This window comes from Tursiops truncatus, chromosome 16 (assembly GCF_011762595.2).
Source record: "Tursiops truncatus isolate mTurTru1 chromosome 16, mTurTru1.mat.Y, whole genome shotgun sequence".
In the NCBI taxonomy this organism is placed as follows: domain Eukaryota; kingdom Metazoa; phylum Chordata; class Mammalia; order Artiodactyla; family Delphinidae; genus Tursiops; species Tursiops truncatus.
The window spans coordinates 80,213,186-80,228,139 of NC_047049.1; the positions used below are offsets into that span (position 1 = coordinate 80,213,186).

The 14,954-nt window shown below is 46.0% G+C and overlaps 1 protein-coding gene across 3 annotated transcripts in view; it reads right to left on the reverse strand.

The window, feature by feature from the left end:
- DISC1 (DISC1 scaffold protein) overlaps positions 1-14,954 on the reverse strand; it is a 342,719-nt gene that overhangs the window by 96,812 nt on the left and 230,953 nt on the right. Inside the window, exon 10 of one of the 3 annotated variants that reach the window (XM_073793662.1) lies at positions 6,554-6,793. The exons of the other annotated variants lie outside the window; for them this stretch is intronic. Coding sequence (XP_073649763.1) covers positions 6,744-6,793 — 50 coding nt within the window. The 3' untranslated portion in view covers positions 6,554-6,743. Of the gene's footprint in view, positions 1-6,553; positions 6,794-14,954 lie in introns of those variants that run through there. 3 annotated transcript variants of the gene reach the window in all.

The window sequence follows — 14,954 nt, forward strand, 5'->3', positions numbered from 1 at the left end:
ACTACTGCGTATAAAATAGATAAGCAACAAGGATACAGCACAGAGAAACACAGGCATCATTTTGTAATAACTTCAGGTGGAGTATAATCTATACAAATATGGAATCACTGTGTGGGACACCTGAAACCAATGCAACATTGTAAATCAACTCTACTTCCATAAAAATAAATAAGTAAAAAATTAATCAATAACCTGATGATCATGTCTCAGTGTTCCTAATCTTGAAGTGTGCATATATATGCCTCATGCTTTGGAGCAGCATTGGTCTTGGAATTATAGGCCAATAATGGGCTATCAGTGGAGATCCTGTGACCCAGCTGCAATAGGGTGGAAATCCAGACAGGGAATGAGAATGCTGAGGCTTCCCATCCTTTGTCTCAGAGAAAAGGGGATTCTCTTTGCAGTGAGACAGTGTTGAGTTGGAAGGACAAGCCCTGGCGCTATCGCTGTTCCCAAAGGCTTTATGATTGGGCTACAGAAACACACTGCAGCAAACACATGTGCCATCCACGGTGTGGGTGACAACCATGGTTCTTAAAACACTATTGCTGGACCATCTGGAATTCTAAGTAAAAATTCCAGGAAACCAATGGATTTCTGAGAAACGTACATGAAGTGATAAAGACAATGTATCATACCCCTTGGGAAAGTCTCATTTTTCAAAGCCAGCTTTTCTTAAAGGAGGTCACGAAGGGAGCATGAGAGTTGAATTCACATTTGAACCCTCTCTCCATCCAGGCTCTCAGTCCTTAGATTTGGTGGAAGATAAATCTCTGCCCCTGTCTTTCAATCCAAGGAGCTTCCTCTCTCTTTGTTCCCCTTGGCTTTCCTCCTACTGTGTGTAAAAGTGTTATTACCTGCCCTCCCCCAGCTCTCCTTCAGCCTGATCTCTTGACATTCAGACTCAAAGGCAGCCACTGAAACTGGGTCAGGTACAGATATGAAAGCCTGAGACCGATCACCAAGTTTATAAAAGTCACAACAGCTAAATCCCCAGATCCCGCTGTCCTGGGCCAGGAGGATAGACAGCTGTTGGAATGTGTAGGTAAGACGGTCATCCAGGAAGAGCTCTCTCCCCGCCATAACTGACGTTGTAACACCGGATCTGGCGTTCGGACTTTTACTACCCTGAACTTTATATGCTATACTTCATGGAGATAACACACTAGTGCTTTTTATATAAACCTACTTTTGATATGGGTTTGGATTGTAGCAACATTCTATTGATTAATACCAATAATAATTCTACTGATTATTCCTAAACAAGCACCCTTGTTCTCTGAAGTCTATTCACAAAGAAGAAATGAAAGTCGAAGAGCGTTTACTTTCAGTAGGTCAGCTGACAACAACATTCTGGGGCCCGGAAGGTTCTTGGAAGTGGAATAGCTAATTCTCTGCAAGAACACCTCGTCCTCCTGGGGCTAGCAGTCACCGTAGCGGCAGTCTTCGTAGCTAGCATTCATGGGGCGCTTATTATGAGTCAGGTGTTGAATTTGTTTCCTGAAATGGCTGTAACAACGTACCACAAACTGGGTGGCTGAAAATAACAGAAATGTATTGTCTCACAGTTCCACCAACCAGAGGTCCAAGATCATGGTGTGATGGGGCTGGTTCCTTCCAGAGCCTCTGAGGAGAATCAGTCCCAGGTCTCTCTCCCAGTCCCTGGTGGTGGCCACTAACCCTCGGCATCCTCGGTCGCAGACGCCTTCACCTCCACATGGCTTTCCCCTCTGTGGTCTCTGTGCCTCAAACCTCCCTCTCCTTTCTCTTGAAAGAGGACCAGTCGTTGGATTCAAGGCCCACCCTAACTCCAGGATAATTCCATCTCAAGAAGCTAAAATTAATTATCTCTTCAAAGACCCTATTTCCAAGTAAATTCACATTCACGGGTACCAAAGGTTAGAACTTGGACGTATCTTTTTTGCAGGGGGACACAATTCACCCCATGACAGGTATAATCAGGCGGACTCTGTATGTGTTATCTCACTGGTGGAGGAAATCTCTGAGGTCATCTTGTCCCCTCCTCCGTGACTGTGAAATTCTCTGCTATGATCCCTGACAGCAGCCAATCAGCTGCAGCTTGAACAGCCCAGTATCAGGGAATTCTCGACTATGACGGAAGCCTTGACCGCCCCACACGGCTCTGCTATTTCTAAAGATCTTCCTGGGTGCACAACTTCATCACGGAGGTGCTAATCCTATTATCACCAACATTTTAGATAAAGACCAGAGGCCAGAGCAGTCTCCCGTAGGAAGAATGCAGGGGGACCGGCAAAGTTTCCAGACAAGTTCTCAAGTCCCTCCGTAGCGCTATCAGGATGCACCTCCAGCTACCCCCAGAATTACCTTGCCATATATGAGGCCATCCCAACTTCACCTTGTCCATAAGACAGACAAATGCTGAGCTGACGGACACAGGGCAACAAGAGAATCATTAAAAAAAAAAGTTGCAAGCGTCCTTCCATTGTCTCAACAGAGCAGTTGCTTCCCTATTCTGCTTGGCCGGGGAATACCATGCGTCTCTCTAAGGAGAATTAGGGTTCCCAGGACCGCCCCTCTTCCTATTCTGCATCATTCATGTGGCCAGTTATCTTCATGTCGCCCACACAGATGTAGTCACACCCGCCCCAAACACTCTCTCCTGAACATCACACTGAAAGTGTTTCATTAGATTTTCCAGGAGAATCGTTTTGCCCCGTAGGTAACTCTGGTGCTCAAATGTGGTCTCCTTTGACATTAACGCTCCTTCCTTCCCGGTTCCAACACGTGAACAGACTCACAGCCTCCCTTGCAGGTGCAGCTGTGTGTGCTCAGCCTGAAGGCTCCGGGGGCACAGGTGTGGGCTGTCCCCCCAGTGCGGGGGGACAGTGAGGGGGACAGACCTTTCCTTGGCCCTTTCTTCTGCTGCTTTCCTTGGATTGACGGTCACCCTTACTCACTGGGGGAAAACGTTCATCTTTTTCCCTTTACATGTATTTATATAACAAGCTCCTTAAATTCTGTCATTAAATCGTTACTGAGCTTTCAGGGAAAATAAAGAGACATTGAAACGAGCCACCCTTAAGCCCGTAATACAGGAAAGAACAAATAAAGGGACACAGCAGGACTTGTCCAATGAACCCAAATGAGAGCTCGGTTTTATGACTTCAGAAACCAAACACATCCCCCTAAGCCCCCGCCAGGCCTCCTCTTGTGCAAACAGTGCTCCGGCCAGAAGACGAAGCTGTTCAGAGCAGAATTCCTGCTTCTGGGTCTCAGGAGGCTCTGGTTCTCACCATCTGACGCCCTACGTAAAGTCATCACAGGAGGATCTCGAAAGCCACAGAGCTAACTGCCGACACCCTTCCTGCATGATGTAACACACGTGGACCAAATCCACACCCAGAAGCCAAGCTTTCTTGGGCAGAAACCCTAAGAAGTAGCCTGTACATGCACCCCACAGGTGCGTCTGAAAGTGTGCACGTGGGTGTGAAGTTTTCCAGTGAAGAAAACCAGCCCAGGTGAGGTGAGGTCTGCCCGCAGCAGTCAGTGAGGGAAGGTTCCTTCCCAGGCCCCAAAACATCACAGAAGAAAGAAAGGCCACATTTCCCACCAAAAGTTTAAACTGTTAACACCTTGGAACACCTGGTGAGTGGGTGGGTTGGGAAGCAGGGTCCGTAGGAGAGCAAGTGTGCTGAGCCCCGGGAGCCCAAGGCCATGGTTTCCCACCTGCAGGAGAGCTAAGTGGTAACTGCCTGACTTCCTATTTGAGTCAGTGTAGGAAAATTAAAACCATTTTGGTTTCTGTGAAAAATCAGTATCGCATTTTCTCAAGCTGGGCATTGGTGGCTTGAGTCCTGACTGCCGTGATACTTTGCCAGGTCGGGGCCGGGGGGAGGAGGGCGAGAGGTTCTGAGTAGGTTGGAAACACAAAAGGTGTTCTAGAAGGAGCATCCTTCCTGGGGCTGGGCTTGAGGGGCTGCAAAGGCCCCTCTCCTGGAGCCTGAAGGGAGGGACCTCCCATCTCAGTGATCCCCACGTGTGTCATTTCCACTCCCTGTGTAGACAGCAGTGTAGCTGAGTGGTTAGGATGACTATTCAGTCTGGAATCAGGATGCCCCAAGGCCAACCCCAGCTCCACCACTCACTTCCGGTAAAGTAAACTTCTCCGTGCCCCAGTTCTCTATCTGTGAAAGGGGATTATAATGGTCGAAACCTCGTGAGCTCAATGATCCTCACGGGATCAAAAGCAACAATCCAAGCAAAGGCTTTAGGCTGGTACACAGTAAGCATTTAATAAATGTTAGCAATCACTGCTACCTTTCTGCCACCAAAACCTCACCCCAGCTCAAAGCTGAGTCGAGTTGAGCACCTATGTGTACCCGATATTCCCACAGCCCGAGCTGTATCCGAATGACCTCCTTTACCCTCCTGGGGACCCCACTGAGGAAGGCATTCATGTCATTTTTTTATCCTGATGAGGAAACCGAGGCTGGCGGTGCAGAGCCAGGATTCACCCAAGTCCCTGTGCCTCGGAGGCAATGCTCTAGGCGGCCACACGTGACTGTCCTCAACCAGGTAGAAATAATCTATTAAGTGGCTTCTCTGGGTGGTAGAAAAAGCAAAATGGAAAAAGAGAAACAATTCGAAATGGAGACAAGTAGCCAGTGAGGATCCCACCTTGTTTCTTTAAGTTGACTTTTTGAAGAATCTGATCATGATACTATTTCTCTACAGTCACCTTAATACACGTTAATTTACCAGAACCACTGTGGGTGCAAAACAGAGCGAAAACAGTAGGTCGATACCTCCATCACTTTTCCCAAATTGAGAGCAAATTGCTGTCGATTCACGAAGTTTAAGGAAAGTAGACGTTAATGGTGTCCACATGTTCTGCATGAGCTTCTCTGTGCTGGGGGGTCTTGGAATCTCCCAGATTTTACCTGCAAGTCATATGTGACAATCCCAGGGATGACAGCTGTCCTTGCAGCCCCGAGCCAGGGCCCAAGGAAGGAGGGCAGCGCCTAGGGCCATGGGTCTCCACTCAGTAGGATTACTGACCGGATGAAATCAAATACAACAGCTTGATGATGCCCAGATGCCCAGTTAATGTGAGTATCAGATAAACAAGGCATATTTTTAACATCTAAGTATATTCTGAAATTGCGTGGGACATACTTTACTAAGAAATCATTCATAAGCACTAACGTTCATAGCGGACTATTCACACTAGCTGAAATGTGGAAACAACCCAAATGTCCATCAACAGACCAATGGATAAATAAACTGTGGTACAGTTGTACATAGGAATATCATTCAGGCTTAAAAAGAAAGGAAATTCTGATGTGTACCACGGTATGAATGAAGCTTGAGGACATTCTGCTAAGGGAAATAAGACAAATGCTAAAGGACAAATACCACACGATTCCACTTACATGAGGTACCTAGACTAGTCAAATCCACAGAGATAGAAAGTAGAACGGTGGTTGCCAGGGGCTGGTCGGGGGAGGGGCTGTAAGAGGAGGGGAGAGGGAGTTAGTGTTTAGTAGGGATAGAATTTCAGTTTGGGACGATGAAAAGAGTTCTGGAGATGGATGGTGGTAAAGGCTGCACAACAAAGGAATGTACTTAATGCCACTGAACTTTATACTTAAAAATGCTTTAAATGGTCATTTTTATGCTGTGTATATTTAATCACAATAAAAAAGTGTTTACAGTTTATCTGAAACCCAAATTTAACTGGGTGTCCTGTGTTTTTATTTGCTAATTCCGGCAGCCCTAAGCCCAAGGGACATTTGGCAAAATCTGGAGACGTTTTTGATTGTCACGACTGGGGAGAGGGCACTATTGACATCGAATAGGCAGAGGCCAGAGATGCTGCTACACATCCTTCAATGCACTCACTGGACAGCCTCTATAACAAGAGTTATGTGGTCCAAAACGTCGACAGTACCAAGGTGGAGAATCCCTGCTCCAGAGGGATGCAGGGAAACCCTCACAAGATGTTGCCTGGGGCCCGGAAATCTAAACTTCAGCCACTGATCACAAACAATAGGTTGCCACAGGAAAATAAAAGTACACAAATCCTAGTTGTATCAAAGGACACCTAAACATTGTTTTGAAACACTTCTCACGTTATTTTTATATGCAAAATTCTGTTTGTGAGAGAGACCGCAATAGCTCTTACTTATAGCCAAAAACAGACGTCCTAACGGGACTCATTTTGACTCATTCCAATTAAGATTAAGAACTAATCAGAAAAGGTCTTTATATCCAGTGTCAGCAGCAATATGCCTGGTAAGGCACTTCAGCCACAAAAACAAAACATAGGAAATTAGCTGAGGATGGATTAGTTAATCCCCACAGCAAAGTTCCAGGCAGTAGACACGCACTTCGGCCACTGTGACAAACACACCCCAGGGGCAAGCCAGGGAGAAGCTTAGCTGTCCCCATGCGACCTTCCGTTCACTCGCTAAACCTTTTAAGCGTAACAAGAAAAGAAAATCCAGCAAGAACTTGAGAACAGCAGCACAGCGAAGTCTGAAACACATTCCTCACTGTTCCGGATGATAACAGAAATGGATGTTTTATTAATGCTGAATTCAGAATCAGAGACAAAGGAGCGGCTTATTGTCAAAGCTGTCCTAACAACAACAACAAAACAAGACCAGTGTCACTGAAGTGTGTATACATTACACAGATGACCCATCCAGAAAATCAGTCAGTGAGGAGAGAAAATGGTATTTCCTGCTTCTTCAAAACCATCAAGATTCATTCATCCACAGACTTTTTAGTGCAACCGGAAGGGTAAAGTCTGAAAGAAATAGACATTGGGTAAGTTAAGCGCTAAAGGCTGGAAAAATCACAATTTTTTTTTAAATTGTGGGACTTTATAGAATGTTGTACCAGGAAAAACCTCTATGGAGAAGGGGATGTAGACAACATATAAATAAGAAAGGAAATCTATAGTCAAAATTAGGTCACAATGGGACAGCTGCTACTGAGGTTTCAGAAGCAGGTGCAGGTGTACAAGTGCATGCTACCTCACAGGTGTGGAACTTTGCCTGTTTCCTCGGCCTGCTCCCATCTCTTTCCTTCCTTCCCCAACTGCCCCTTCCTTCCTGCTGGCCTAGGGTCTCACAGCCCCTGTAAGCATTCAAAGAGCCATTGAAAAATCTCAAGGAACCCTCAGAGCAAGAGAGATCTATTTCTCCTAAACGGGGGCCCTACAGGGTCATTGCAGGTGAAATGCAAACTTTAAAACCATCCTGAGATTTTACAAATGTCCTAATCCCAGATAACACCAGCTCGGTACCAGTTACCTACAGTCACACGTGTAACACACGAGCGTGCAGAGGCAGGGTGAGGGCTATGACCTGACTCGACTGGAATGCAACGTCACAGGCTCCGTGCCTGGAACACAGCCCAGAACGAGGCATCAAATCTGAACACTCACCCAGGAGCCTACAGGGAGGTCACAGGGTTTGTGAAGCCGCTCAGTTCAGGCTCTGTCTCTAGTCAATTCAACTAACGCTTAGAGTTCTAAATGGTCTTGGTTCTCTCATTTCTGAGGAGCCATCAGATGAAAACAAACAAATTAAATAGGAAAGAGCTGAAATAGACAGGAACATGGCTCGCACAAATATAGGTCACAGCCTGGATGGGGGGAAAGGGAAGAAAATGGAAAATGACGAAGGAGATCACAACTTGAAACATAGCAGCCCCGCGGCCTTATGTGAAGGGGCCCAGGCCACACACTGCTCCACAGACCCTGAGGGTATCACCCTGCAGACAAAGTCATGAACTTGGAGTCAGATGTTCCGGTTCCAGTTCTAATTTTCGCTGTTACAAGCACAAGTAATTTAGCTTCTTGGAATCTCAGCTTCTTTCAGTCATAAAGTGGAGATGACCACATTGCCTCTCCTGGTCGTCATGTTTCGCATGAAAATGGTCTTAGAAATAAAGTGTGATCGGGCTTCCCTGGTGGCGCAGTGGTTGAGAGTCCACCTGCCGATGCAGGGGACACGGGTTCGTGCCCCGGTCTGGGAAGATCCCACATGCCGCACAGCGGCTGGGCCCGTGAGCCATGGCCGCTGAGCCTGCGCGTCCAGAGCCTGTGCTCCGCAACGGGAGAGGCCACAGCAGTGAGAGGCCCATGTACCACAAAAAAAAAAAAAAAAAAGAAATAAAGTGTGATCATATGAACAGTCAAAGAATACTACTTAACTAATAATTAGTATTCATAATATTAACCCTAATTCATCAAGAAGAGGTGAAAGTCTGTGTCTGGAAAGCAAATACCCTATTTTCTTATAACCATGCAGGAAGGGTGAAGGGTAGGCTCTGTAGGGGTGCAAAATTGGCCATCCCCAAATGTGCCACTCTGGTATGAGGATTACTTGGAACTGAAAACAGTCAAGGCCCAAAAGACTAAGGCAGAAATTTTAACCTCCCCCTCACCGACTAAAAGAATTTGGATAGCTGACCTGTCCCAGGACGGGAGCGTTCACATCCATCAGTATCGTATGAATTAGGTGGGAGACAGGGAGGAATCTAGCAAAGCCTGTTTGTTTGTTTTCAACATCTTTATTGGAGTATAATTGCTTTACAATGGTGTGCTAGTTTCTGCTGTATAACAAAGTGAATCAGATATACATATGCATATGTTTCCATATCTCTTCCCTCTTGCGTCTCCCTCCCTCCCACCCCTCTAGGTGGTCACAAACCACCGAGCCTGTTTGTTAAAGTTCCTCTCTGTGTCCCATTGTTTCTTTCGGCCCAGCAAACAACCGTTTAACAAACACGTGCTTTTCCGTCTTCCTGTGAATTGTCTTCCCCGACATCCCCACCGTCCCCTTAGCTCAGAATAGCACAGCCTCCATTGCCTGACTGTCCTCATATTCTCATGGAGCCCCTGTATGTAAGTAAATTTGTTTGTCCTCCTGTTAATCTGTCTCTAGTTAATTTAATTATTAAGCCAGCCAGAAGAACCTAGAAAGGTAGAGGAAAATTGTCCCTCCCAAATGCCTCGTCTCTCTGAGGCCAGCCACTGTGCTCCCCAAGCCCCACCCCGCCGTCTCCCAGCCCTACTCCTGACCCATCCTGGCTTCCTCTGGCTTGCAGCATCTAGAGAAGAAAGACACAGGAAGAGGAGACATGCTCCTCCCTGCGCAACCTCAGGAAAGCAAACGGAGCTCTTAACCTGAATTTTCCTCATTATAAAAATGCCTGCCTGTGTGATTCTTAACTGTACATTATCCTATCTGGAGCCCACAGTATTACATAAAGCATCTTGGAAACCCTAACACACTCCCCAAATGCAAGAGATCACTGTGATTCATATTACCCGACGCATCAGGCAGTAACACACACCTGCATTTTCTTTACGGAAAGTGAGATGTATTCGTTCAGTGAGGATGAAATACACTCCTCCTCAAGTTTGATTTCTCCTCAGTAGAACAGAAGACTTTCAAACCACTAGCTCTGTCCAGTAAAGCCGCAGGAAAAAGATGGAATGATCCTTTATCGAGCATATTCGAGACAGGTAGCCTTCATTATGTGAAAGGATCGTGTGAACGCTGCTATTTCCAACTCTTGGAGTTTTCTTAATCTTTGTTCTTAATGATTAAATGACGGAGTATTTGCGTTTTAATAGTACGATGATTCCCTCCAGCTTTTCCATTCCATTTCTATGTCACACCCCAAGAGCGGGTGTGGATGACCCAACTAGTCACTGAGAAGAGGCACTTCTGGCACAATGGAATCCATATAAAAAAGCAAATCCCGAGAAGATGTCAGTGGGGTTTATGACCCTTGTGGAGAGCAGGTGCACAGAAGCCCACCTACCGGTCCAAGTTCTCACCTGCTAGGCATCCCCTGGTAATCAACTCATGCGACGATGCTCGGCCACTAGAGCCAAACTGAATTCACCTTCTCAAGGAGGATAAATTCTTTGTCTACAGTATCTGCATCATCAACAAGAGCAGTGGATTAAATACAGCTCTAGCAGCTTTTCTAGACCAAAATGAAATGTCCAAAGAAAAGAAAGATGGAGCATCAAATAAGAGGTCTCAGGTCAAACGAAATGTGCCTCTGTGGGTCACAGGAGGCAATGCTGTGCTGTGCAAATCCTACGCGGGAGAAAGGGCAGAGATTTGAGATCCAAGAACTCTGAATCCTTCTAAAAAATTTCAACCTATGCAGTTTGATGCTATGGTGCCTCCTTGGAGAATTCAGTTAGGTGACTTCCACGGGAAAACTTTCTACTACTCTTTTCTATCGCAGCTAAAAATGAGTGAAACTTCTTTTTTTATTTTATTGAAGTACAGATGATTTACAATGTTGTGTTAATTTCTGCTGGACAGCAAAATGATTCGCATATATATATATACACACATATATACATTCTTTTTCATATTCTTTTCCATTATGGTTAATCACAAAATATAGTTCCCTGTGCTATACAGTAGGACCTCGTTGTTTATCCATTCTCTGTATAATAGTTTGCATCTGCTAACCTCAAACTCCCAATCCTTCCCTCCCCCATCCCCCCTCCCCCTTGGCAACCACAAGTCTGTTCTCTATGTCTGTGAGTCTGTTTCTGTTTTGCAGATATGTCCATTTGTGTCATATTTTAGATTCCACATATAAATGATATCATATGGTATTTGTCTTTCCTTATCTGACTGACTTCACTTAGTATGATAAGCCCTAGGTCCATCCACGTTGCTGCAAATGGCATTATTTCATTCTTTTATATGGCTGAGTAATATTCCATTATATATACATGTACCACATCTTCTTTATCCATTCATCTGGACATTTAGGTTGTTTCCATGTCTTGGCTATTGTGAATATTGCTGCTATGAACACAGGGGTGCATGTATCTTTTCTATGGCTTTGTCCAGATATATGCCCAGGAGTGGGATGCAAAACGTCCTGTGCTGCCAGGATTCTACATTGTTCTGTGGAGAAGAGCTATTCTTTATAATCCTGTAAAAGCTGCTACTGACACTCCCCAGGCTGTTTTCAGAGGTACGATCCACCCTTGTAGGAAATGCCCATGGGCTGCTGGGAGGAACAAGTACAGATTCATGCCACCCAGGTCCCCTGGGAGCCACGGCTGGGGGATGCCTACACTGACCTTCAGACAGAGCGGCTAACAAGAGTCTGTGCCTCCCAGTATCCAATCTCCTGCCCACCCACAGAATACAGCCTGCAGCTGGGTCCACCCGCAGAATACAGCTTGCAGCTGGGTCCACCCGCAGAATACAGCCTGCAGCTGGGTCCACCCGCAGAATACAGCCTGCAGCTGGGTCCACCCGCAGAATACAGCCTGCAGCTGGGTCCACCCGCAGAATACAGCCTGCAGCTGGGTCCACCCGCAGAATACAGCTTGCAGCTGGGTCCACCCACAGAATACAGCCTGCAGCTGGGTCCACCCGCAGACTACAGCCTGCAGCTGGGTCCCTCAGAATACATTTCTTGGCCTCCTTGGGAGGGAGGCCGTGAAGGAGGAAAGGTTTCCACACACTAGGAGCCCCTTCGCGGGCGGAGACTTCGGGTGGAGGAGGGGGGAAGCTTTGGAGCCGCGGAGGAGAGCACAGCAACAGGGGTGCGGGGGGCAAAGCGGAGAGATTCCCGCACAGAGGATCGGTGCCGACCGGCACTCACCAGCCCGAGAGGCTTGTCTGCTCACCCGCCGGGGCGGACGGGGGCTGGGAGCTGAGGCTCAGGCTTCGGTCGGAGCTCAGGGAGAGGACTGGGGTTGGCGGCGTGAACACAGCCTGCACGGGGTTAGTGCACAACGGCTAGCCGGGAAGGAGTCCCGGTAAAAGTCTGGACCTGCCGAAGAGGCAAGAGACTTTTTCTTCCCCCTTTGTTTCCTGGTGCGCGAGGAGAGGGGATTAAGAGCGCTGCTTAAAGGAGCTCCAGAGACGGCTGCGAGCCGCGGCTAACAGCGCGGACCCCAGAGACAGACATGAGACGCTAAGGCCGCTGCTGCCGCCAACAAGAAGCCTGTGTGCGAACACAGGTCACTATCCACACCCCACTTCCGGGGAGCCTGTGCAGCCCGCCACTGCCAGGGTCCCGGGATCCAGGGACAACTCCCCCGGGAGAACGCACGGCGCGCCTCAGGCTAGCAACGACAAGCCGGCCTCTGCCGCTGCAGGCTCGCCCCGCACTCCGTGACCCTCCCTCCCCCCCGGCCTGAGTGAGCCAGAGCTCCCGAATCAGCGGCTCCTTTAACCCCGTCCTGTCTGAGCGAAGAACAGACGCCCTCCGGCGACCTACACGCACAGGCAGGGCCAAATCCAAAGCTGAGCCCCTGGGAGCTGTGAGAACAAAGAAGAGAAAGGGAAATCTCTCCCAGCAGCCTCAGGAGCAGCGGATTAAAGCTCCACAATCAAATTGATGTACCCTGCGTCTGTGGAATACATGAATAGACAACGAATATTCCCAAATTAAGGAGCCGTGTGGATGAAAGGCTCTTGGTGCTGCAGCCAGGAGTTAGTGCTGTGCCTCTGAGGTGGGAGAGCCAACTTCAGGACACTGGTCCACAAGAGGCCTCCCAGCTGCACATAATATCAAACGGCGAAAATCTCCCAGAGATCTCCATCTCAACGCCAGCACCCAGCTTCACTCAACGACCAGCAAGCTACAGTGCTGGACACCCTATGCCAAACAACTAGCAAGACAGGAACACAACCCCACCCATTAGCAGAGAGGATGCCCAAAATCATAATAAGTCTACAGACACCCCAAAACACACCACCAGACGTGGACCTGCCCACCAGAAAGACAAGATCCAGCCTCATCCACCAGAACACAGGCACTAGTCCCCTCCACCAGGAAGCCTACACAACCCACTGAACCAACCTTAGCCACTGGGGACAGACACTAAAAACAACAGGAACTACGAACCTTCAGCCTGCAAAAAGGAGACCCCAAACACAGTAAGATAAGCAAAATGAAAAGACAGAAAAACACACAGCAGATGAAGGAGCAAGATAAAAACCCACCAGACCTAACAAATGAAGAGGAAATAGGCAGTCTACCTGAAAAAGAATTCAGAATAATGATAGTAAAGATGATCCAAAATCTTGGAAATAGAATAGCCAAATACAAGAAACATTTAACAAGGACCTAGAAATGTTTGACAAGGACCTAGAAGAACTAAAGATGAAACAAACAATGATGAACAACACAATAAATGAAATGAAAAATACTCTAGATGGGATCAATAGCAGAATAACTGAGGCAGAAGAACGGATAAGTGACCTGGAAGATAAAATAGTGGAAATAACTAATGCAGAGCAGAATAAAGAAAAAAGAATGAAAAGAACTGAGGACAGTCTCAGAGACCTCTGGGACAACATTAAACGCACCAACATTCGAATTATAGGGGTTCCAGAAGAAGAAGAGAAAAAGAAAGGGACTGAGAAAATATTTGAAGAGATTATAGTTGAAAACTTCCCTAATATGGGAAAGGAAATAGTTAATCAAGTCCAGGAAGCACAGAGAGTCCCATACAGGATAAATCCAAGGAGAAATACACCAAGACACATATTAATCAAACTGTCAAAAATTAAATACAAAGAAAGCATATTAAAAGCAGCAAGGGAAAAACAACAAATGACACACAAGGGAATCCCCATAAGGTTAACAGCTGATCTTTCAGCAGAAACTCTGCAAGCCAGAAGGGAGTGGCAGGACATATTGAAAGTGATGAAGGAGAAAAACCTGCAACCAAGATTACTCTACCCAGCAAGGATCTCATTCAGATTTGATGGAGAAATTAAAACCTTTACAGACAAGCAAAAGCTGAGAGAGTTCAGCACCACCAAACCAGCTCTACAACAACTGCTAAAGGAACTTCTCTAGGCAAGAAACACAAAAGAAGGAAAAGACCTACAATAACAAACCCAAAACAATTAAGAAAATGGGAATGGGAACATACATATCGATAATTACCTTAAATGTAAATGGACTAAATGCTCCCACCAAAAGACACAGATTGGCTGAATGGATACAAAAATGAGACGCATATATTTGCTGTCTACAAGAGACCCACTTCAGACCTAGAGACACATACCGACTGAAAGTAAGGGGATGGAAAAAGGTATTTCATACAAATGGAAACCAAAAGAAAGCTGGAGTAGCAATTCCCATATCAGACAAAATAGACTTTAAAATAAAGACTATTAGAAGAGACAAAGAAGGACACTACATAATGATCAAGGGATCGATCCAAGAAGAAGATATAACAATTGTAAATATTTATGCACCCAACATAGGAGCACCTCAATACATAAGGCAAATACTAACAGCCATAAAAGGGGAAATCGACAGTAACACATTCATAGTAGGGGACTTTAACACCCCACTTTCACCAATGGACAGATCATCCAAAATGAAAATAAATAAGGAAACACAAGCTTTAAATGATACATTAAACAAGATGGACTTAATTGATATTTACAGGACATTCCATCCAAAAGCAACAGAATACACATTTTTCTCAAGTGCTCATGGAACATTCTCCAGGATAGATCATATCTTGGGTCACAAATCAAGCCTTGGTAAATTTAAGAAAATTGAAATTGTATCAAGTATCTTTTCCGACCACAACGCTATGAGACTAGATATCAATTACAGGAAAAGATCTGTAAAAAATACAAACACATGGAGGCTAAACAATACACTACTTAATAACGAAGTGATCACTGAAGAAATCAAAGACGAAATCAAAAAATACCTAGAAACAAATGACAATGGAGACACGACGACTCAAAATCTATGGGATGCAGCAAAAGCAGTTCTAAGAGGGAAGTTTATAGCAATACAATCCTACCTTAAGAAACAGGACACATCTCGAATAAACAACCTAACCTTGCACCTAAAGCAATTAGAGAAAGAAGAACAAAAAAACCCCAAAGTTAGCAGAAGGAAAGAAATCATAAAAATCAGATCAG